Source organism: Eucalyptus grandis, chromosome 7 (assembly GCF_016545825.1).
Source record: "Eucalyptus grandis isolate ANBG69807.140 chromosome 7, ASM1654582v1, whole genome shotgun sequence".
NCBI classification, from domain to species: domain Eukaryota; kingdom Viridiplantae; phylum Streptophyta; class Magnoliopsida; order Myrtales; family Myrtaceae; genus Eucalyptus; species Eucalyptus grandis.
Window position 1 is genome coordinate 42974883 of NC_052618.1, and position 25205 is coordinate 43000087.

The 25205-nt window shown below is 39.6% G+C and overlaps 1 protein-coding gene across 1 annotated transcript in view; it reads right to left on the minus strand.

The window, feature by feature from the left end:
• LOC104455606 overlaps window positions 1-25205 on the minus strand; it is a 38927-nt gene that overhangs the window by 1913 nt on the left and 11809 nt on the right. Inside the window, 1 exon segment of the mRNA XM_039317169.1 lies at window positions 441-794. Coding sequence (XP_039173103.1) covers window positions 441-794 — 354 coding nt within the window.

Consider the following 25205-nt stretch of genomic DNA (forward strand, 5'->3'; position numbering starts at 1 on the left):
CAAAGTTTAAATAAAAAAGAGAGATCAACAGCTTCTTCAGAGAAGGCGAAAAGAAGAAAAAGAGAAAAACACGGTCCTCCTTTATTGGAAAAATTAGTGGTGTAGCCTTGAACCAAGAAAAGGCACTGCCATTGACCTGATAACCTCAAAAAACGATAAAGATTCAAGGAAAATTGATATCATATGGTTTAACCATTGTGTCTAAATGAAGCAATTGGCCAAATTATTAAAAAACCAATAAAGCAAATCGATCACCATACTTTGTACCATAGAACGTCCACATTCTACACACTTTTTTCAGTATCAGTCATACTTCTAGTCATTATTGTCATTCCAAAATCCCTAGCATTCACAGATCACGTTGACTCCAAATGAGGCCAATATAACAATTCCTTGAAGAGGAAACAAACAATAAAGAAAAGAACAGAAAAACAGCAAACCTTAAAACCTTGTGACTTCCACTCCTCCGGCATGCTCCTGACCTGCATTGCTTCTGCACGGGCATGATCTACCAACCTAACTTGAACGAGGCCTTTCTTCTTCCAGTAGTCGAACATTGGTTTGGAGAAGTCCAGGGCATTCTCCCATATCCACAATCTCTGTCTTGTCCGAGTAATTGCAACATACAATTGCTTCAATTCAGAGCATAATATATCATGCTTCACGTCATCGAAACTTGGGGAAGACCATTGAGAGCTGTTATCGAGCAAAGCTTGCTCCTTCATGTATCCATAAATGACCCTCCATTGATTTTTCAGAGGTGATGTGCCAAAGAAGTTGTGCAATAAGACGTCCTACACGATGTCATAGCAAAAAAGTTTCAAGAAAAAACATCTGATTTAAGACCGAAATGACAGATTTCAAGTTTCATGAATACATGGACAGATCTAAAAAATTTAGGAAAAGAATATTTGGACTCATTCTGACACACCAGCCAATCAAGATCAATCGTGAAGTTGCAAGATCTTTGATATTGTCCATTAAGCTAGAGAATGATGTCAACATAAGGCCGAACAAATTCTACATTATGTGTATTTAGATGCCACTGTCTACATACAAAAAAGGGTACGCAGAATGAAATTGCAAATCAAAGCTTTTTACAGAATAACAGCTGGCAGCAAATTGGTCAAGACCCATTAGAAAAATGTTCATGAAATCTCTATTGCTGCTGCCACTAAAATCCGATGGCAAACAATCCAAACCTGACACACGCCTACCTGAAATTCCAACCCCTTGCATTCCACTATCGTCAGAACTCGGGCTTGCCCTCTCACAAGGTTTGAAACTTCATCTCTAGAGTGATCATCTCGAACCAAAATAACCTGCTCTGCTCCAAAGCCAACGAAATTGCCACTAACATCATGGTTGCCAAAAATTGATAGTATGGCACTTTCTTCATTCTCCGAGTCAAGTAAAATTGGGGCTTCGCCACTTTTGAAGCTAGTTTCGGGGTCCAAAGCATCAACGAAAAAAGGGAAAAAACGATAAAGAAGATCAACAACACTCTGCGCCAGTTTGAGTATACCATCATGAGTGCGGAAGTTCTGGTTCAAATGGAAAGTTTTGGAAAGACGACCCTTTTCCATTCTGATATCAGGTCCATCCATTGAATCTATCAAGAACTCTTTGTAGAAAAGGGGCCTTACATCTTTAAAACTGAAGTCTATTCCCCTTGCAATAGTTTGTGCGGTGTCGCCAGAAAACACAAAGCCCTCATCAACATTTCTACATATATACTTGAACAGTGAAATTTGCCTCATGGTGAGATCCTGTACTCCATCAACATATACAAAATCCACCAAATTACCGGTAAACTGCCCACGAAAAAGACGGCGATGAAGATCATTGACAATATCGGCCAAATCAAATTCACCATTTTTCATTTTCATCTTTTCATAATCCTCAAAAGCATCATAAATTTCTTCTCTTCTCTGAATACTCAGAGTGGAGACACGACGCTCTGAAAGAGAAACATAAGCTGGTCTGTCAAGTTTGCCTTCACAACCATCTGCTGGTGGAAGACCACCCTTTATGTGGGACATTATTTCAGTGAAGACTCTGGAAGGATCAAGACTCCTTGTCTTGTCTTTGAAGTGAGGCCAATAAACTGCACAAAACTTTTCGTAAGTAACCTCCTTTGCTCTTACAAGACTTTGTAAGGCAACTGGTCTGGAATTGTAGGTTTGGCCATGACAAAACTCCCTTAGATCAGGAAACCTTTCAAAGAATGAAGCCCCAACTGTTCCATCTAGCATCATCAGAAGCTTATGAAAAGTTATAATAAGGGGATAAGAGTTGGGAGATATATCTACAAATGAATCCGGGATATCCTTGAATAATGCTGCATCATCAACAATGTCACCAACTGAAGAGATTCCTCCTCTATGTTTTGCACCAATGCTGGAGCTGCAAGATAATTGAGCTAGCAGTTAGAAATGAAAATTAATACTTAACAAACTGATGGGAATACCTACACTACACATGCAATCTCATAATTTCTACTTGACACTAACAGCGAAAAGGGAATTAGAACACGCTGATGCACCAAGATTGTAATGATATACTACGAGATGGATAGCATTTACATCAGCTGGCAATGAAAATCTTCCCCCACAGCAGGATTTGTAGAACAGATGGTCCTTTCTCGATTCTGCTCATAAATGCATATTTTCATTTAAAATAAATTTTCTTTCTAAACGTACAATGCTACAATCACAAAGCTTAATATGGAAGTTTCCAATAAGTGGAAATGCAAACTAAAGAAGTCGCACAAAGACCAAAATAGGGACTATTGCCGCACAAATTAATCTTTAGTTCGAAATCAGCAAGCAGATGATGTCGATCTCTAACATGCAATGATTAAATCTATTTTCTAGCAGCCAAAGCCAAGTGGTAGCACCCGAGAATGGCAAAGCACTGATTTGACCCATGCACTCTTGCTACATTTATATTGTCCTATCTAAGTCTATATATGGAGTATCTTGATTGAGCTTCTCTGCTAGGAGAAAAATAGTAGCATGCCAAAGGGGTTATCTCCTTGTTCGGACTAATTCATTAGAAGATTTGACAATCCATTAACCTTGCATATGTTTGTTCATAGGAAAAATTGCAGAATATTTATTCTGTTTTTCAAACATCTCCCAGTGACATTTTATGTACCTTCTAAGTTGAGACAAATGCTGTTTGACCGCAAAACATAATTTTGCACTGACGGTCACAAAAAGCTGGCGCAATACACAATCCTCTGCTCCTTCACCGATTTCCTCAACATTGATTTCCAGGGAGGCATCTTTGCTGTGGCTACTACCACTTTGGATTTCCTGAAATCCCTTGGTTGCTTCATCATGCAGTTTCTCATTTCTAAACAACTTCATTGTCAGGACTGTAGTTTTACCGGTTCCGGATCGCCCAAGTATAAAAGTGCTTCTGGCGAAAAGAATTATCTCTCGTTCTTCCTCTGTTACTTCAAACGGAACACTTGCTTCATTACCATCACTGTCATCGAGCAAATTTCTGACAATATCTGATGATAAGGGGTAGAATTTCATCAGAAGCAAACTCTCGCTCACTTTCACATTCTCCACATACAACCTACGATCTGAAGCATCAGCATCAGAACTACTCCCAAATTGACCTTCACTAGGACTTCGATAGCGGACAAAATCGAAAGTACATGCCCAGGTCTTCGGAACTTGCAGATCCCTATAACCGGAAGAGGCATGTGAAATGAAAGAAAATAGAGGGATAAGATCAATTCAAGATATTTTAGTCATCTATCCGGAAAAGAATGCTTTCTAATTTAGTAAGAGATGTGCTACCTATCTTAAGATAAGAAGAAAAGATCAGACTTACCCCTCAATGCATTTCTCATTGCAATGACTAATAAAATCATCACTATATGTCTCGAATATGCTGTCCAAACGTTTGACCAATTTTACCACATCCTCTAAAGGCAATACATCCCATATCTTCAGGATTTGGATGTATCTCAGTTCCTTTACAATATCAGTCGTGCATATGACATAGAAACCGTCAGCTTTAAATTGTCTTACGATATGAGATGAGTGTTCACAAATTATATCCACATTTCTCTTCTTTGGTCTCCAGCCACCGGAGAGTCTTGACAGAAGCATAATGATTGACATCTTTGTCCTGAGTGATGCCAGCTTTCTGAAAGACTTCAGGAAGTTGTCACTGAAAAGAACCTGATAAGACCAAAGAATAACAATAAGATATGTTGTCACAAGTTCTATAAAACTCAATGCTTATTTTGAAAAATAAATGTAGCCATAGAATACTGTTGAGCAAAGTTTTTTACCTTCCACCTTGCATTTCTGAAAAGTACACTGCCTCCATCAAGCAGATCATCAAGCTGATTATTCTCTTTCTTCACATCTAAGATGGCTTTAGCCAAATCCTTGTCATCATCAACGTTGAAGAATTTAGTTAAGTCATAATCCATGTTGAACTTATTATTTAAATAAAAATGTCATGTAATATGTTGGCCGTAGTTTATAACCTGAGGCGCTTAAGTGATCATTTTTTTTTTCGATTTTGCTCTAAAGTGAGCCGATAGAAATTTTTAGCACCAAAATAAGCGACATACATAATTTTGGTACTTTTAATATACTAAGCTAGGTTTTTATTAGGCTAGGCTAACTAGAAGCATAGGGAAATAAAATAAAAATAAAAAGTAGAGACAAACTAACATCATTTGGAAATTCTCAAGTAAAAACCACATTCTCATCGAACTTCCACGAGAATAGAACTTCCACGAGAATAAAACCAACAGGGCTTGATAAAACGAAAAAAGCAAAGATGAGAAACCAATAAAAAGAAACCTCGTCATGGTAGAGGTTTTCGTTGAGAATGTCGTGAAGAGACCAAGAGAAGACAAAATCAGTCAGGTCATCGGTACTGTGTCTCCTCCTCCTGCTCAAACCACCTTCTGCTATCTCCACGCCCACCGCTCTGTTTGTGCGCCCTCCCAAACCCATCTGAACCCACACACTAAAATCTTCTACTTGTTTCTTTCTCCCCTTTTCTTGCCCATCAAAGCACCAGGGAAAAATCGCTCTGAGGTTTCAAGGAACTTTCGAGGCGAATATTGCGCAAAGCTTGCACGGACATCATCAGCCCTTTTTAGCTCCGAAGTGAGCATTCTTAGCGACGAAGAAGAATGAGACGGGGAAGGCAAAGGGGTCGTCCATGGAATCTTAAAAGAAGCAACTCGAGGTCTTTTCGTCAACCAACCATTCGAGGTCTACGAAAGGCGAAAAGATGGGGATGGGTCTTCCTCTCGTCTTCCGTACACCGTCTGATGACTTTCTTTACTTGCCCAGGTGCATGTAAAGATTCCCGCTTTTCTCCGCTTTTTCAATGTTTCGGTTTCTTGCAACCTAAGCTTCGTCGACTGTTTTCTATCGGAAGCGTATCATGGCACGAGTGAAGTTAATTTTTTAAGATATTAAAATTATTTGCTGATACTGAAATAATAAGTAGATGAAAAAAATTGGATGAATCTTAACCGGAAGGGATGATGACATAAACAATCTCTCAACTTTCATGTAATGTGTAATTTGGTCTCGAATTTTTAATTTGTTCAATATGATCTTTAAATTTTAGCTCAATATATAAACTTTTTACTTATTAAACGGAGTCTCTTTGGTATATGTTTAATACGGTTCCTGAATTGTATGAAAATATTCAACATAATCCTTCCATTGATTCAAGACTGGACATTACATAGAACATTTTAATACAGTTTAGGAACTATATTAAACATATATAAAAAATTTAAGGACTACATTGAACAAATAAGAAATTTAGGGACCACATTAAGTTCAAAGATCATATTGAATAATTCATGGGCTATTTTACATATTGAGTTAAAATTCAATAATCATATTGAACAAATTGGAAGAGTTTAGAAACTGTTTGTGTCATCTTCCTTAACTAGAAGTCAACAATGAATGTGAACATTTACTTCAATCACTTGGCTTTTATTTTCGAGCATCCATATTGATATATATCATGAAAAACCTTAGATTTACCCTAAATTGATTTTTTAACCACCAAATACTCCGAACTAATACATATGTCCCAAATTAATTTTTTAACCACCAAAAATTTTAAACTAGTACATTTATAATAAATTTACCCTCTGTTAGTTTATATTAAATTTGATTAATATCACGAAAAACCACAAATCAAAATACATGTGATAAACGAAAGTTAAAACCTCAAACCGGCATACTCATTCTAACTACCACAACATTGAAATCAACAATTTAACAGTAAAATTTAACAAAAATTAACGAAGAGTAAATTTGTCATGAATGTACCAGTTTGGTTTTTTAGGGTAAAAAAATTAGCAAAATAAATTTATCGCATATGTACCAATTTTGGATTTTCCGTGATATTAACCCTATATCAAAATTGTAGATAGTTAGAGATGCCAACTCCTCATTAATTTTGCCAACTTTTCGACAACACAAGGCTGCAATCAAAGAAGAATCAAACTGGTAATTCCTGTCATCTTTCGGTTATTTCTCTCCATAACGAGTTAAAATATTTATGGACTTCCGGAACTTTATTGAGAGTGTGTTTTAGGGAAGTAAATGCAATCACTATGTTACGAGAGTAATTCTTTCACTTTGCTTTAAGTTCTAGTTCCATTAATTATAAAATCGCAAATTATTTTCTAGGTCTTGATTGTTTCCGACGACAATATGCATTAAAAATCGTGCACTGACATTGTTTCGAGCTCAGCTTGCGTGATTATATTCGATAAGTGCATTTAAAACATCCGGCCTTGGTTAATGCATTCTTATATAAAATTTCGAAACAAAACATTTCCAAATATTGTGATGCGCAAATCATTGTCGATGCATCGAAAAAGAAATGTGATAGGAACATCACTTTAATAAAAGGCCAATAGAGTTAAAGCTTTTAAAAAGCGAGTCGTTAGTCTCACAAAATTCAACCGATTTCACATCGAAAGCTAAAGAGATGTGATAAGTTTGAGAATCTATTCAAGTACAATGAGTCATTGACATGATGATAAATAAATACTATGTTTTAAAGCTTCAATTCATTTGTACTTTGTAGGACTCATTGTCATCACGCTACAAGAGTTTTTCTGATGTGTACTGCATTAATTAAGATTAAAATTTACCGTTTTATAAGATTGTCTAATAAGATAAAATATAAAGATTTTCAATTAGTCTAATATGAGGTTATATTGCGTGGGCTATAGGGCTTTGCTTGTGATAAGTAGACATGTGACTGAAAATTTTATAAATAATACTCAAGTTTCTCTTCTAATCTTAATGCATAAATAACTTAATATAAGGAGCAATTACAAAATGCAATTCGTGAAACGCAGTCTCATTGATCCAATGATATAATTAGATTTTTGTTATTACACATCAAGAATGATGGATTCCAAATCAAATGCACAAATCTACCTCTCTGCTTGATGCACATCTATTTATTTATATTATCAATAAGTTTTTTAACATTATTTCATTACAAATTTCAACTGATTAATTATTTTTATAGCTTGGAAATTTACTACATCAAGTACAAAATACATAATTAATAGAGTTAGGGTATTCAACTAGAGAACTCTTCACTATTGATTGATGCTACTCTATATTCCAAACTATCATTCATAGCCTCCGGAATATCTTTCCTTATATAGCACTATAACTATATTTAAGAATAGTTGCTCCATCAATTAGTAAGTCCTTTAACCTGATCGTATTGAATTTTTTCTCGGTAATGTGTGTTTTTATTTGATTAAGTACTTTTTTAACCTTCACACTCCTAGCAATGAGGCAATTTATTTGTCTGGACAAAAAATACTAAATAAAAACCTCCTTTATTATGAACTATTTTTCAAAAGAGATTTTTTTTTACATAATCAGTCAATAAAAATTCGCGGCACAAAATAATATATATGTGAGAGAGAGAGACCTGTAAAAATTAGTCATTGTAATACAAGTCATGGTGACTGGAGGAGGAGAATTTAATGAACTCGAGTTTTGGGCATATGTAAAGACAAATGATATCCACCAAAATGGGTTGCTAGGAAGCAAATTTGGATGCCCATGATGATTCAATTTGGCATACTTGTGCTATTTTTATGTCTTCAATTTTATTTGACATTACAAAGTTTTTTTTAACAAAATATCTCCATCCTTACAGTTTATAATTGCTTTTTTCTATCACCTAAATATTGTCAACCTTTCCTCTGTTATTTGGTCATGTGTAACTTCTTAAATATAACATGTAACTCCACAGTAGTCAAGTGAGCCAACAATTTTAGTACTAAAGGTGTGTTTATTTAATTGAAAATCTCATGATAAAAGAAAGTAATTTCCAAGAAAATCACTTTCAAGAAAAATGGTTTGTTTTTATTTGTTAAGTGATTTACAAAAAGCGATTTCCATCTTGCTAAAAAGGAAAGTTATTGTTTCCCAAATCTAAACCTGTTACTTTCAATCTATGGAAAACATTTCTGTAAATCAATTAGTTTTTGTCATTTAAACACAAGAAAGTCATAAAATAATTTCTAGAAAACTGTTTTCTTTCAAATAAATGGAGTCTAAAGTAGAAATCAATATTTTCAACACTTTCTCGCAGGCTAGCAACCAGTTCAATCATGGCTACCTTCGTTCTTGTGATAATATACTTAATGTTGTCAACTGGGGACACGTGTTATGCATACCTACATCTTTAGTCTTTTTGTAATACATAATATCAATTGTCATGCATAATAGAGTCAATTTTTGGACATTAACGTTTTCTCATTCTCGTAAAATTAATTTAGCTATTTATTACTCTAGATTATGATTTTTTAGATGTGATGTTCACAATTATACTAATAATTAAAAAAAAATTTATTCTTGAAATTTTCTCATTATACAAGTTGTTATCAATAAAAAATGCTCTAGACTCATTAAATTTGATTGCACTTAATGAGCAAAAGGCACTTTTATTATCATATATCACCAAGAAATTTGTATGCAGCACTTTTACTTTTCTCTTTAAAAAGCTCTTCAACTTTTATTTGGGACAGAAAAGAATCATTTTATCCAATATAAATGCGTTCAATGTGCAAAAATCAATTTTAGTATAATATGCTAGATTTTTAAGGTCTTTCAAGAATTTAACAGAAAAGCTTTAACGGGTTTTCTAACTAAAATTACACTATTCATAATGTCTTTTAGTTTTTTTTTCACAAATTATTATAAAAAAAGAAAAAAAAAGAAAGAAGAAGATCAAAGCAGGTTTCTTCTCTCTTGATCGACAAGGCTGGCAAGACATTTTTCCTTGATCTGGAAAAGTTGAATCTTTTCCCTTTATAATAATAACAACTTTATAGCATGAATCTCCATTGGAAAATATTCGGAAGAACTAAATGAACCACATGATTTATATCTCCATTGATGTAGATGAAAGTTATGTGTCTGAAAACTTTGAGCAAAATGCAAGACTCACACGATAACATCCCAACTCATGTGATCCCACAACTTGCTTTAATTAGTAGAGAGTAACTTATCTAAATCCCAAATTGCTTTGTCATGCTCATGCTTGCTCATTCTACTCCTCATATTTTACGGTTTCAGAATTTCAAATTACAGGGATTTTACCCAAAATCACTTGAAAATTTAGGTGTATATATCCATTGCATTTGCTCACTTTTATAATCGAATGCAACTAATTTACATAGTTGATCTTGTTGTGAGAGCATCGGCAAGAGTGGTGGGGGAAGGGAGGATTTTGCAGGAAACGTTTCAAGACCAGCCAAAGAATCGACTTTACCATCTCTACTCACATGAATCAAATACAAGGTACGGACAACTAGAGTGTCAAAACTTGGCACGGAGGGATACTTCAGTATCAAAAGTTTGGAAATATACACTTAAGTGCCAAAATCAGAGCAAAATTGATCACTTAAGTGTTAATTCGGCAAAAATCATGCCAAATTGCTGACATGGCAATTTTCCGACAGTGAGTGCAAAACGGCATCGTTTTGCATACTAACATGGCTAGAAAATGCAAAAACGACGTCGTTTTGACTACGATATGGTAAATAATTAATATAAAAATCAATTAAATTAAATTTAAAACCAAATTTATTTAAAATATTTTTAAAAATAAAAAAATTTAAAAATAAAATGAATAAATAAATAAATAAGGAAAATGGGGGTGAAGGGAGACAGCTGAGGGCCGAGCCCTCGCGCCGCTCACCGCCGCCGGGAAGGGCTGGCGACGGAGGGGGGAGGGTCAGCCAAGGTCGGCGGCCCTTGGCCTTGCCGGCGACGGTGGGGGGAGCATCGGCCGAGGTCATCGGGCCACGGCCAAGGGCCGGCGCCCTCGCCGCCCCCCCTTGTTGCGAGAGAAGGGCTAGCAACAGTCGAGGGAGCATCGGTCGGGGTCGTCGGGCCCCAGCCGGGCTGGCAATGTCGGCCGACCCGGCGGCGAGGGTCGGCGGCCCTTGCCCAATGGGCCCTCACTTGCAGGTCAGCCGGGGGCCGGCGATCAGGCGAGGGTCGCGGCCCTCGCCCGCGAGCCCTCACCGCCGATCGGCCAGGGGCTAGCGACCCCGGCCAACCCTCCCCCCTCCGTCGCCAGCCCTTCCTGGTGGCGGTGAGGGCTCAACCCTCAGCCACCTCCCTTTAGGCCCCCCTTTTTTTTAATTTTAAGTTTTTATTTTTAAATATTTTAAATTAATTTAATTAAATTAATTTTTATATTAAATATTTACCACGTAGAGACACAACGACGTCGTTTTTGCATTTTTTAGCCACGTCAGCGTGCAAAACGACGATGTTTTGCATTCACCTCGCCGAAAAATTGACACGTAAGCAATTTGGTCGGATTTTGGCCAAAATGGCACTTAAGTGATCAATTTTGCTCCGATTTTGGCACTTAAGTATACATTTTTAAACTTTTGACACTTAAATGTCCCTCGTGCCAAGTTTTGGCACTTGGAGTGTACTTACGCCAATCAAATACAGGTGCCCCCTCATTCCCTAGGGAATATGTTGGTTTTATCTACATAAAAGCCTCCAATTCCGTTTGGCTATTTTGTTTACCCTCCTCACGCATTTAATGCTTTGAGGTTCCCTAAAACTGTCCTCTAATACAATTGCTCTGCCCAGAGACATCCTCTAGTCGTAATCATGCATAGCATAACTTAACATGACATGATTAGTAACAAACCATATATATATATATATATATATATATATATATATATATATATATATATATATATATATATGTATGTATGTATGTATATGAATTTCGCTGCACTCACGTAGGTATTCGACTAGTGGATGCTAAGGGTGCGTTTGGTAACGTTTCTGTTTAAAATTGTTTCGGGAACGAGAAATAAAAAAAAAGTGTTTCTACATTCCGAGGAACAATTTTTGAACCAAAAACGCGTTTGGTAAATCCGTTTTAGAAATATAAAAAGAATAGAAACACGTTTGGTAAGTTTGTATAATTTTTTTTATTTCTTTTAATTTTTTAATATTTTTATTTTTATTTTCTATTTTCTTTCTTATTTTTCTTATTTATTTTTCCTTTTTTTTTTTTTCTTTTTCTTTTTCTTTTTCTTTTTTTTCTTTTTCCTTTTTTTTCCTTTTCCTTTTTCCTTTTTTCTTCTTTTGGCCGGTCGCCGGCCGCCGGCCTCGGCCATGGCCGGCGACCGGCCGACGAGGGCCGGCGGCCTCGCCCAGCCACGGCGAGGCTCGCCGACCCCCGGCGAGGCTCGGCCTCGCCGGATCGGGCGAGATCGAGCTCGCCCAGCCAGGCGCGAGGTCGGCCTCGCCGCGCCGTGCCGACTAGGGGTGTGCAAAATACCCGGGAACCGCCCAGACCGCCCGGAACCGGACCGGAACCACCCGGAACCGGCGGTTCTTGAGGCAACCGGTCCGGTTCCCGATTCCAATTGTTGAGAACCGGTGGGAACCAGTCCGGTTCCCGGTTCCGTGGGTGGAACCGCCCACCCGGACTGGACCGGTACCTATTTATAATAATAAAACAAATACTTAATGAAAGTTACGAAGCCCTAATTCGCGAAGCCCTAATTTGCGTCTCATCTCTTCCGGTTTCTTCCTCAGTTTTCAACTCTCTCTCTGTTTCTTCCTCAGTCTCTTCTTTTCGTCTTCGATTCCTCGCCGAGCATCCACGCCGCCGCCACTCCTCCTCCGCCGCTGCCGCTCCTCCTCCTCTTCCTCATTCACGTGTAGTTGACTGTTATTTAATGTTGAGCATTTGTCTATTAATTATTGTTTTAGTTTTTGGAGATTGGAACTTGGAATTTTAGAGCTCAAAACTTGGGAACCGGACCGGACCGGTGGTCCGGGAAACCAAAATTGTTTCGCGACCGTTTTACGTTGAAAACTAAAAATTTTCATGTCAAGATCGGTTCCATGGATCCACCCGGGAACTGGACCGGACCGGCGGTCCGGTTCCCGGGTGAATCCATGCAATAAACGGATGGATCCCGGTTCCAATTTTGAACCGGTCCTTAGCGGGCGGTTCCCGGTTCTAGGTCGGGAACCGCCCGCCCGGACCATGCACACCCCTAGTGCCGACGGTGACCCAGAGCCACACCGTCGTCTCCCTCCACCGCATCGCGACCGCGCTCACGCCTCCTCGCCGCCACCGCATCGGCGACCGCCCCTCCGCCTCACGCCCGATCGACGCATCTACGGGTCTCGAGCTTTCGTTCGCCACCGCCGCATCAGATCTCACCGCACCGTGACCCACGACTTCGAGATCCGCTCGATCGTCGACCCCGCGCCGGCCCACGACTCGACCGGCCGTCCTCGCCACTCTGCTCGTAGACGTCTGCCGCTCGAGACCCCACGGCCGAGCCCCGCACCGCAGCCGCCGTCGCCGCCCAGCGACCCGCGACCCAGCTATGTCACTCGCTCACAGGTGGAGACGCTTGCAGCGGCTGTCGGTGCCGGAGAGGTCGACGGTGGAGAAGCCGGATGGTCTCGAGACAGAGGCGGCTGTCGGGGCCGGAGAGTGGGAGGCGCCGGAGAAGACGACGGTGGAGACGCTTGCAGGAGGAGAGGGTCGCAGGAGAACACCATTTTGTTTCTTTTTTGTTTCTCAAATATGTTTGAAATAAGAAACAAGAATTTTTGTTTCTTATTTCTGTTCCCTTTTGTTTCGGGAACAAAAGAAAAAAAGGAACAGAAACGCACTCCAAACGCGTTTGTTCCTTTTTGTTCAGAACAAAAAAACAGAAATTTCTGTTCTGGGAACAGAAATTTCTGTTCTGGGAACAGAAATAGGTGCCGCCAAACGCACCCTAAGAGGCTAATCTGAGGATTAATGCAACTGGCCACACGGATGCCTCTTTTTCCTAGCACGAGGTGTGATGCGGCTGATAAGCCCTCATTGAAGAAATAATCAAAGGAATAGACAAAACAATAATCAATATAACGGTTAAAAGCATTTAAGATATTTAGTTATACTTAATCTAATAGATGAACTGATGATTAAAGTAACAATTAATAGTGGAAGGACGCATATATTTTCTTACAAAGTAGAGTTGTGATGATAGAATATTGGGATAAGTGGACTGACCCAAAACTTGTAATTAAAATGCAATTAAATTCTAAAATTTTCAAAAATGCAATCAAAATTTAAAACTTGTCACAAAAAAGTGCAATTGAGTTCTAAAACTTTTACAAAATGCAATCAAATCCTAAAACTTGTTAAGTTGATATGATCAAGTCCTAAAACTTGTTAGGATTTTCCATTTGTCAAGTTGGATGGAATTAATGGAATGACTTGATCACACCAACTTGATAAGTTTTAAAACTTGAATGCACTTTCTGAAAATTTTAAGATTTAAATTATACTATCGTTATAAATTTTAGAAATTGATTGCACTTTTTAAATGCTCTTAAGATGAGGTATTATTAACTATTGAAGTCCTTATTAGTTGATAGAATTAAAAACTTCATTGTTTTGATAAAGAGTACTATTATCAAGAGACAGCTCGTTAAGTTTTTTGTTGACTTCGCAACATCTAGCAATGTGGCCTTCTTTTCCACATTGATAACATGTTATATTGTAATTGATTTTTTGTTTTGTCTTTTGTTTAGTTTGAGAAGGGTAGGATGAAGTTTTTGGGGGAAAAATTTTAAGTGTGATTTTTTCTTATTTTTTGGCGCATCTTTTGCAGGAACAGTTTTCTTTACAAGAGTTGAAGTTTGGATTCCTGGGTTCGTGGAAAGATGGATCATATTGGGCACGGAAGGGTTTTCTTTGTTTGTAATTGCTCTTTCTTTTAGCTGTTTTTGAAGTTTGAGTGTGGCACACATTTCCATATTTTGTTTTTGAACATGAGAGAACTAGAGATTAGTTCTCCATATGGGAGATGTTGATAAGGGATTTGACCATCGTGGTCTGCTCTAATTTTATTGCGGACTTTTTTACCTATTAAGTGGGATAATCCTGGTAAAAAAAAATTCTTTCCAAAATGGTGGATGGCAATCTGACCTAATCATAATTCGTTTAAGGAATGTATCTTTGTATTCTCGGAATTTAGAAAGTGATTTGCACTTGAGATTGGATAGGAGTTCAATATTTCTATGTTTTAATTGGGAATGGTCTCCTATAAAGTGTTGATATATAGGGAAAATGAGAGCACTAACCGCATCTTGGATGCTATTGGCCATGGTCGTCTTCAATTTCATGATATTGGTCATCAGTGTTCAATATCGTAAGTATTTATGATTTGGTTTTTCTGATCTTTCGTAAGATAATTATGCCAACAACTTTTTAATTGTCCAGTAAAACAATCCTCACCTAAATGTATTTCTCTTAATATAATATTCTAAATGTTCTTCATCAAACAACCATGGTCTCCAATGTATGAAACACAACAAGATGTATCGTGAAATATATTTATAATCATTTATATTTCAATCATATTGTAATGCGTCGTTGCAATTACAATTTTTATCATTTATATCGCCTTGTTTGTTTTACATTTTTTTTTTTTTTCAAATCAACCATCTTAACGATTTATATTTTAACGTTAGATCTTTTTTTAAGGTATCTCCTTAGAGCCCGGGCGTTTATATGCATACGCAGCAACCATGGAATCGAATCTCAGTGGAGTGGAGTACATGCATCTTACCTCGAGTGATATAAAGAGTAACCTGCTAATAAATGGAGATCACTGAAAAACTCCGTGAATCTCAGGAAGACAGACACTTGGCATTAACCAAAATTCAGCGACAGAATCACCCGACCGAGGAACTCGAGCAGAGGCAGATGAAGAAGCTTCAACTGGACATAACGAATTCACAAATGATGAAGCTGGAGCCACCGTGGAGAGTCGTCACCGGAGGGAAGAAGAAAATAGAGAGAACGAGTTATCAGAGGTGAAGAATCCGTATGTTTTATGAACTGAGAGAGCGCATGAAGTCTGTGGCAATAGGAGGTGGTCCAGTGATGCTCAGCGACGATGATGTTGCAGCAGCTGAGGCGGCGACGCAGCAATGGTGAGCTGTGATGAAGGTGGAGACGCAGGCGATGGATAACCAAAGTGCGTCCCTGACAGTGACCAAGGAAGAGAATGAATCCTTTTTATATCTCTCTAGTATTTGAGTCACCAGGAATTCTTTTTAATGGTATGTATGTGTTTTAGTTTGTCAATGAGTTGTTAAAAGAAAGAGAAATTAGTTAGAAAAAGATTTTTTTTTGTTATACAATTTTCACTATTATTATTAGTATTTTCTAAATGCAGGTTTGTTCAGGTTTCAACAATGTTCACTTCCTTACTTTTTTTTACCCATGGTTCTCAACATTTTCACTATTAAACCAGTTTGGAGCACGTCTATTGATTTTCCTCTTATATTTAATAATCGTGTTAGAAAAGGGTTACGATTATCAGCATTTGACAATGCTTTTTCTGGGCAGAAGTACACCACAAGTGCCATAACTTGGCACGCCGGGACACTTAGGTGCCATAACTTCAAAACGGTACACTTAAGTGCCACTTTTTTTTTTCGAGTGGGACACTTAAGTGCCACCTCCGGCGACCCTTGCCGGAAATCCTACGTGGCAATATTTTATTACTATTTTTTGCCAACGTGGCTCGCCGGAGAGCTGAGTCGGCCCTCACTCACCAGAAACGACGTCGTCTGCATAATAAAAGCCCCAAATCTTTCAAAAACGACGTCGTCTCCCCAAATGCCCCAAATCTAAAACCCTAAATCGGCCAAAATCCCTATTGAAGTGCTCGAATTGAAGTCTCGAACCCTAATTTTCATTTGCCCAAAATTCCTTCGTCGAATCTTGGAAATGGAGAGCATGACTCGTAGCAGCGCCTCAATTTCCTCTCACCGAAGCGAAGGAGAAGGTCAGCGTTTCTGTTTTTGTGGGTTACCGAGTCCAAGAAGAACATCGTGGACTCAAATCAATCCTGGGAGAAGATTTTATGGATGCGCCCGATATAAAGAAGCGTCGAAGTGCAAATACTTCAAATGGATCGATGAGAAGTTCTCTGACCGAGCGACAGAGGTGATATTGGATCTACTTCATAAAAGACAGCAATCTCCATCTGTGTTCGTGGACGACTTGGACGATGTTGACTCAATGCAAGCTCAAGTGTCTTCAGTTAAACTTTTGAAGAATGAAGTCTCAATGCACGCTCAAGCATCTTCAACTAAACCTTTCAAGAATGAAGTTCCAATGATGAAAATTGAACGAAAGTGTTACCAAGCGTGTATTATGGTGTTGTTTTGCTGTTTATTATACTTTATGATGAAATGTAAAGTACTTGAAAATGAGAAAAAGTTTCTCCGACTGCCATAGTTAAAAATGGTGTTGTTGTGGAACAAGATCATTGTTGCTTTGTTGTTGTTTGTTCTGTCGTATGGACTTGCCATAAGTTTACCATCGTCTTCTCTGTTTTGATGCAGAATCATCTTCTCTGTTTTGATGCAGACCAACATATACACAAGACAAACATGAATGATTACCCGAGTGCCATAGGTTGTATTTAGTAATCACGTAAGTGCTAGTCGCGATGAAAAAAGGATCACTTAAGTGTCAAGTTATTGTTAAAGTGATCGGTTAAGTGTCACTTGTAGTTAAAAGTGAACAGTTAAGTGCCAAGTTTTTTAGAATAGGATCAGTTAAGTGCCAATTTTTTTGTGGGTTTTCGCAAAAATTGCGCCAGCCACCAGACCGGCGACACCACCAACCATCACCACTAGCCACACTACGCACTAGGCGCTCCAGCCACCACAATGCTGGTGGTGTTGCTGCACAAGATACTAGTGCAAGCTTAGCCTTGCACTAGTTTGCACCAGTACACATGGTGTAAGATGTGCAAACTGCACACTTGTACCCTTGTAGGTGCAGCTGCTTAAGCCTATAACCCCCACCACAAACCAATAATCACCAGGCATCACCACCAGCCACACCAGCACCCCAGCCACCACATTAGCACCCCAAGAACAAACTGACTACCACCAAACATCACCATCCACCATCACCAGATACACCAGCACTCCAGCTATCACCACAGAACACCAACAGCAAAAAGCAACAAGTAAAAGCAGAATCCATGATAAACAACAACATAAATTGACAAGCAGCACAAGATCATTTCATTGATATTTCATCAAGTCTGAGTCTGACAACATCAATGAATGACAAACTAAAGAAAAGTTTCAAAACAAAAGATAACCATCCAGAGACTTTCTATATGCACGACAACATCATCGTTTACATGACTGTTTTTACTCCTAAGATCCACAAATATCACATCTCATCTCATCAATCAATATGCACGACACCCCCTGTTCGTCCTCCTTTCGATGAGCCTTTCACTTGATTCATAATTCTGGCACTCTTTCTAACTGGACGTGCAACTTCTTCTTCAACCTTCTCGGTATCCACTTGACTCGGATGGAGCTGCAAATGTCCTAGGCCGAATTGAATCAAAAGGAGCTGGAGCCGGAGCCGGGTTCTTTCTCTTATTTTTGTTGGCACAGTTGATGTTGATGTTTTCTTTTTTGTTGGTGCAGCCGTCGATTCTTGAGTTGGGCCTGAGATAAGAACTTCTGAACTTCTCCCAGGCTAAAAAAAAACAATAAATTGTTAGCAAAAATCTACAGCATAAATTAAATTAAATGCAGCCAATAAAACTTACATTGAGAATGACTGTTCCAGTATGCTCATCTGTATAAAGGCCATAGCCATATTGTCTTAACCTCTTCCCAAGTGCCCCTCTTGTTTGAATAGGGGCGTCACTTTCAGGAACTTGTGATTTGTTGCCCCTTTTTCCTGCTTTCTTGGGCCCTTTAACTACAGCCGGGGCTTCTTCGACCAATTGTGATGGGCGTCTTCTAGATGGCCTTTGTGTACCTGCCCCTTCACCTGGCCTTGTTCTAGTTGTCCTTCGTGTAGCCCTTCAACTTCGGTGACACCTCCTTCGTTGGGCCTTCGGTGGTACCGGTGGTGGTACTTGTGGTGCCCTTGCGGTGATTCTTACGGTGGCTCTGTGATGATCCTTGAGGTGGCTCTGTGATGGCCCTTCGGTTGGCAGTTGAGTTCCAACTTGCTTTCTTCGAACCTGAGAAAGAGGCCAAAATATACCATAAATATAATATCGAGACATATAATAATAAAAACTGAATACAAATTGGTTGAATTTAGCACTGGGTATTTCTTTCGCTGCTGAAGAACAGTCGACTGCATTGGCCGTGATGTTGCTTGGGCTAATCCTTCAGCTGGCCGTGATGCTGCTTGGGCCAATCCTTCACCTGGCTGTCTTCTACCTTGCCTTCTTCGAACAGTCGTTCGGTTTCATGACTTGCGAGGTTCTTCTTGTGACCTAACAAACACATTACATACAAGGCCAAATAGGATATTATGTACATTTTTATGATAAACAACAAGAAAGCAACATAAACATAAAATAAATTTCATGACTTAGGGGTTCTACTTGTTGATCGAAGAACGGTCGACTCACTTGGCCCTGTTGTATGCATTTCTCCAACCTGTCTCTTCACTAGGCCCTTCACCTTGCCTCAACCGTTGTTGCTTCCTCAATTGACAACCTTTAATATTGTGGCCTGTTAGGCGACAATAAGAGCACGTGATCTTTGCACCCTGCCTGCTCATTCTTTGCTGACCCGAGACCTCTCCCTCGGCCATTCTTCGTCTTCGTTTTGGCCTTCCAATTGTCTTCTTCAGTGGCAAAGGTTGAGGTGCTTCATGATCCGTGGGCTCCCAAAACTTGCTACTTCTAATTGGTTGCATCATGAACTGATAGGAAGCAAGATATTTTGATTTATGGTACCAATCATCGATGTAATCATATGTATTGTCGCCCTTCAACTGGATGGCACATATGGCATGTGCATATGGAATTCCACTTACTTGCCATGCTCTACATGAACACTTCCTACTTCCTAGATTGACAACATACTTATCTGCACCTTTCATTATCTCATATCCGTCATCTCCATTCCAAATGGGATGACAATGCGTACTTGCAGCCAAGTTCTCATCCAATTTCTTCACAATCCTAGGACCATATTGTCTTGTCCACTTTGCAGCCTCATCTCTTTGTTTCGCAGCCGAGTCATAACCGCAACTCGTATATCTTCAAGCATTGAGATGACTGGTTTGCATCGGCATCTATTATCTTCGAATTAAATACTTCACAAATGTTGTTGTCGACGTTATCGCACTTGAACTCCTCATGAAGAATGCCCTGCACCAATGCTTCGGTTCTAGTTGAAATAGAGTAGCACAACCTTCCTTTGTCAACCTGAGCAGTCCTTCTTTGGCTATTCTAAAGTCGGTCATGTTTGCACTCTTTGCTAATTGCCAAAATTGCAATTGCAGCTTATCCCCTTTATACTTCTTTGCCCAATTTCCGTATATGTGCCGCGCACACATTCGATGTTCAGCATGGGGCAACAACTCGGCTACTGCCGGAACCAATCCCTGCAATAATTCAAAGTAAGAAATACTAGAGCAAATTACATGTTCATATTACAAAGCAAAGCAAACTATTGACTAAATTTTTCAAAAAACAAGCATTACCTTATGTTGGTCGCTCGTGAATGCCCACCCTTCCCCGTTTGTTATCTCCAAGTCAACCATCAGATTTTTCAAGAACCAGGACCAATTGTCCTTGTTCTCAATCTTTACAATAGCCCAAGCTAGTGGGAACATTTGGTTATTGGCATCTCTTCCAATCGCTGCCAATAATTCTCCCTTGCACAAGCCCTTCAAGAAACAGCCGTCCAATCCTATAATCCGTCTACAACCAGCTAAAAATCCTCGTCTGCATGCATCAAAGCACACATAGAACTTATCGAACTTGGTCCCATGATCAGGAAGCGGTCTCTCAATCACCTCTACATACACTCTACTTGTAGGGTTTTGCAGCCTACACTCCCAAGCATACTCCCACACCTGCCCATATTCCTTAGCATGACCAATAAGTACCTTTATCACCTTTTGCTTTGCTCTTTTGCACGATTCCTAGATACATTGATGCCTACACGCTCCTTCACCAGCATCCTAAAGTTAGCAAGTTTCAAGTTGGGCATCACCTTGATCACATCGAAGAAGTGCTTGGACAACCATGCACTTGTTACCCTTTTGTTTTGAAAATTAATGGAACAAGTGTGTTCCTCTTGGTTGGCTCTAATCTGAAAAGACCCACTCTTCTTAATAAACGCACCGTAAATCTTCCATGGACAGTTTTGCTGCGAACACCTAGCTCTTACAAATTTCTTGGTATTTCTAATGAAATCAATATTTCTTTGTGCAGCAATGGAAGAACTCAGTATAGCTTCCCTAAATTGTATCGCATCATGGAATTTCATACCTCGACAAAGTAGGAGATGCAACAGATGGATCATAGGAAGGAAACTTACTTTTCCTTCTATGCACAGCTCGTTGATCTTCTTCAACTTCGTCCTCGGAAGTTGCGGTGTCGATGCTTTCTTCATAATCTGTCTCCAGGACCTGGCCAGCAACACCAACATCTGCAGGGCCTTCGTCTCTGTTTGGATGAACAGTTACATGCAAAGTTGCAAATCTATCTGACAAAAAGTCCCTTTGTTTTTTCCTTGACTGTGTAAGCTCCTCATCGTCGGCGTCACTTAAGATTAACAAATTTTCAGCTTCAGCCGCCAACCCTTCATCGTCATCGTCATCATCACCGTCACTGGATTCAGCTACTTCCCAATCTAATTCAGTGATGGTGACATCACCCATGTCACAATCGCTCTGGTGAACAGCATCTGCGCCCCTCTCCTCCCCATCCTGTCCATCATGACCTACTTCATCTCCTCCTTCTCCTACTTGGGTGGTATCTCTGTCATCATCTTCGTCCTCACTATTGTTTTCAACAAACACTTTCGCCTCTTCGCCATGAAGATAATGATATAAGACATCCCTAAAACCATTATCATCTTCCAAAACTCTCAAACCATCTCTCAAGCCTTTCCCGGGGAACACGGACGGTAACTTTTGTACTCTACAAGGCAAAAATGTCACTATATCCCTAACAAATCCAATATAAGATGCCTTCTTTATATCTACAAAGATAGTACCCTCATTCCCCCTCATACTCCCACTCATCCTCCCCAATCACAAAATCTCCACCGTAGTAAACGATGACAGCAACATAGTCTTTATGGGTCATTTCTGCAACAAAAGAGGACAAATATACAATTAACTTTTGGGACCACATTCACAAAGAATAGACAATTGCAAGTGGAGGTCCCTACACTCTTTATTAAAGAAAAGAAAAGAAAAGAAGAAGAGAGAGGGAAGATGCGGTCAGACGACAACTGCAGCTTGAAAACAAGAGGCCTCAGGACAAGGACAAATAAAAATAAAGATGGGACCCGACAACTGCTTTGATTATGCCATCGCATTTCTTTAAAATATGGAGAGATTCCTCAGCATGGGTCCTCAACAATGCAATTTATAAAAAAAATATCCAGAACTCCCCATCCCCACAACCTTCGATTCGAACATGTGCAAAGTCCAATACTCCGAACCCTAACAATCACCAATCATCACACATTTCACATCCGACCACTACAAATTACTTTCGCACATCACAATTCAACACCCTGAATGAATCACACATCACAGTGGATGAGGCGACGTCGAGCCCTACACTGAACCCTAATTTTCCCCCCGCCGAGCCCTACACCGAGCCTATATTTCAATGCCGCTCCTAAACTGTCAATTCGAACCCCCCAATAGGATTGTAGCACTACATCTCAGTCATAAATCTCACATCAAGCCTGACCTTTCCTAGCCGACCCCCAAATTTGAAGTCCGAGCCCTAATAAACGAGTCGGAGCCCTAATTTCACCACAGGGGAGAGGAAGAAGAGAAAAAACCTGAGCAAATCGACGACGGAGCGATGACGGCGCTCGACGACGGCGGCGACAACGGCGAGCGATCACTGCGAACGGCGAGCTGTGAACGGCGATGGATGGAGGGGACGTCGGACCTAGTGTGAACGACGAAATGTTAAAATCCAAATAAACCAAACGAGGTCGTTTAACACTAAGAAAACGACGTCGTTTAGTTTGGCCAAATGCACAGTGGATGGGGCGACGTCGTTTTCCTCCTCCACGTGTGCTTTTTTTAAAAAAAAAAATTGCCACATCAGTTAAGCAAGTCGCCGGAAAATGCCACGTCTGCATTTTGACCGGTTTTTGGCCGGATTGGCACTTAAGTGTCCCATTTTACTCCGATGATGGCACTTAAGTGTACCATTTTAAAGTTATGGCACTTAAGTGTCCCGGCGTGCCAAGTTATGGCACTCCAGGTGTCCCTCCCTCGCTTTTTCTGAGCAAGTTCGTGCCATCATAACAACATTCGACTTCAAGGTACTCAGAATGCTGCCTTAGTTCTTCCGAATCAAAGTAGGTTCATTGCAACTTAGAATAACATCTCGCCAGTGCAACAACTAAACTCGCCAACAGTTTCAAGTATTGACTATAAATCATGCCTCGAGTTTGAATTCTTGTACCTCAATTGGATTGTGTGGAGCGGAATTCTTGACCGAATACTTATATGGTGAAGTCCGCATGGCTATTTTGAGTTCAACCGAGGCCCTATCTATTTTCTTTAAATAGTTATGATAGGAATTGATTTAATTGCAAGATCAGTGCTAAATTGCAGTAATTGGTATGAGAGCTATCAACAGCCAGAAGACTCTAAGAGATAAGCATTTGGTCCAAAAGGTTGATCCACAACTCTTTTCCCTTGACGGCACAGGAGCTTCTTGGATTACAGTCGCACAAAGAGGTGCGCCTCATTGCTGCCGCACGTTAAGCGGAGCTCAGCATAAATCGCTCCGAAAAAGGGAACTCTGAACACATACGTGGTTTTGTGCTGACATCCGAACTGGGTTGTTTCCATTGATAATTAGTTAATTACCGTGGATTTGGGTATAATGTAAGTCTGGAAAACGCTCTGGCGTCAGCGATTATAACTCTATAATTCTATGATTTATTAGCAAATTATTAACTGTTGACTCTTCAATTAAGTAAATGGCAACACTCAGACCAAACCATGAAAATCTCTACATTTCTTTATTATTCCTCATTTATATATCTGGTGATTACGCGTCAATTTAATTTTAAGATCTAATAGTTTTTGCTTTATATGACAATATAGACATCACCTGGCCCATCCCAAGGCCGGAAATCATTTAACCATGGAGATGAGTCCTCAGCACAACAAAAGCTGCTCAGGAGGTGACTCATTGTAAGAGTTGCTCAAGTATTCAAATCTTATAGTAATATCATCCTGCATCCTCCATCAAGATCTAGATTTGGCATCACTGTTGTGCTTATCCATTGGTAAATAGGAGAGTTTTCCAGTGACGGTGTCGTCCTTTGTCTGGTGAGGGTACAAAAAAATTATGTACATTCCCATATGGACATATGCTCTCCCAGGCTGGATCTCATTATATGCTTTCACTCCAATCAGGCAGACTTCTCTATCAAGATCATCTATAAGTAAATAAGATATGCAGAGAAAGTTGCATTTTCTTTCTCATTCTTCACTGCATACTTGCAATGGCGAGGCACGAGAAAATTAAAGTTTCAAAGAGGTTAAAAAGAAGGAACAATAATCTGCAGCCAAGGAAGGAATAGTAGATTTCCATGACTTTCTCTGCTAGTACTTCAGGACATGTAGAGTAATGGGCTTCCTGTCTAGAGATCTGTTTTTCTTCATTTTAAGAACTATTTTACTAAAAAGTTCCACATGTATTTACAAGAATGTGGACTACCTGTAGATTATAACATACAATTTTCACTCGAACTGTATCTGGGACGATGAAGTGAGGATTCATCTCTTCTTGCCTCTTCCTTTCTTATTTTGCTTACCTTTGGATTTGCAATGGCCCTTGCTCCTGTTCCTGTTTTCCACACCACCAGTCTGGGAAAAGAAGATGATGAAGCCTGCTCATCCTTCTTCACTTCACTGGTTTTTTGAGCTTCCAGAACTTCGCCCTTCTCTTCCTCATTTGCTAAGCCCATCTCTCGTCCCAGTAACGACATGTGCGCACCATCCAAATGCATAACTGGTGTTGCACTGTTGGAAGATGAAGACGAATCGTTGGAAACTTCAGTCAGATCACACAGTTCGCAAGGGCTAGCGCTTCCATCTTTGGGAATAAAACTTTCATAATCTCTTCCTCGCATTTGTTCGATTTCACATCTAAAATGATGGCATGTGGACAATTTGAGCAGTCTGCAGTGGAATTAGTAATTACGAGGGGATCATCAACTTTTTTGAATGCTTCAGCTAGAACACCCACTGAAATTTTCTGCAAGTTTGGCCTCCGGCGAAGTGAAAGAATACGACGAAACTCTGGAGGTAATTGCTCAGAAATCCAACTCTTACCCAGCAAATCAATGAGAAAATATGGACTGATGCCAAAATTTAGGTGAAGCAAACAAACCAACAGAATCAACTTCAAGACCAACAACCGGTAATACTCCGTCACGTTTAGGTTCGAATTTTTTATCCATTCTCTGGTATCATCCTTATTGAGAAGAAGCTGCGCAATAGTGTTTTTAACAAACCGAAAGATGGGATCCGAGCAATTTTCCGGGATGAAACCGAAGCTAGGCTTTGCC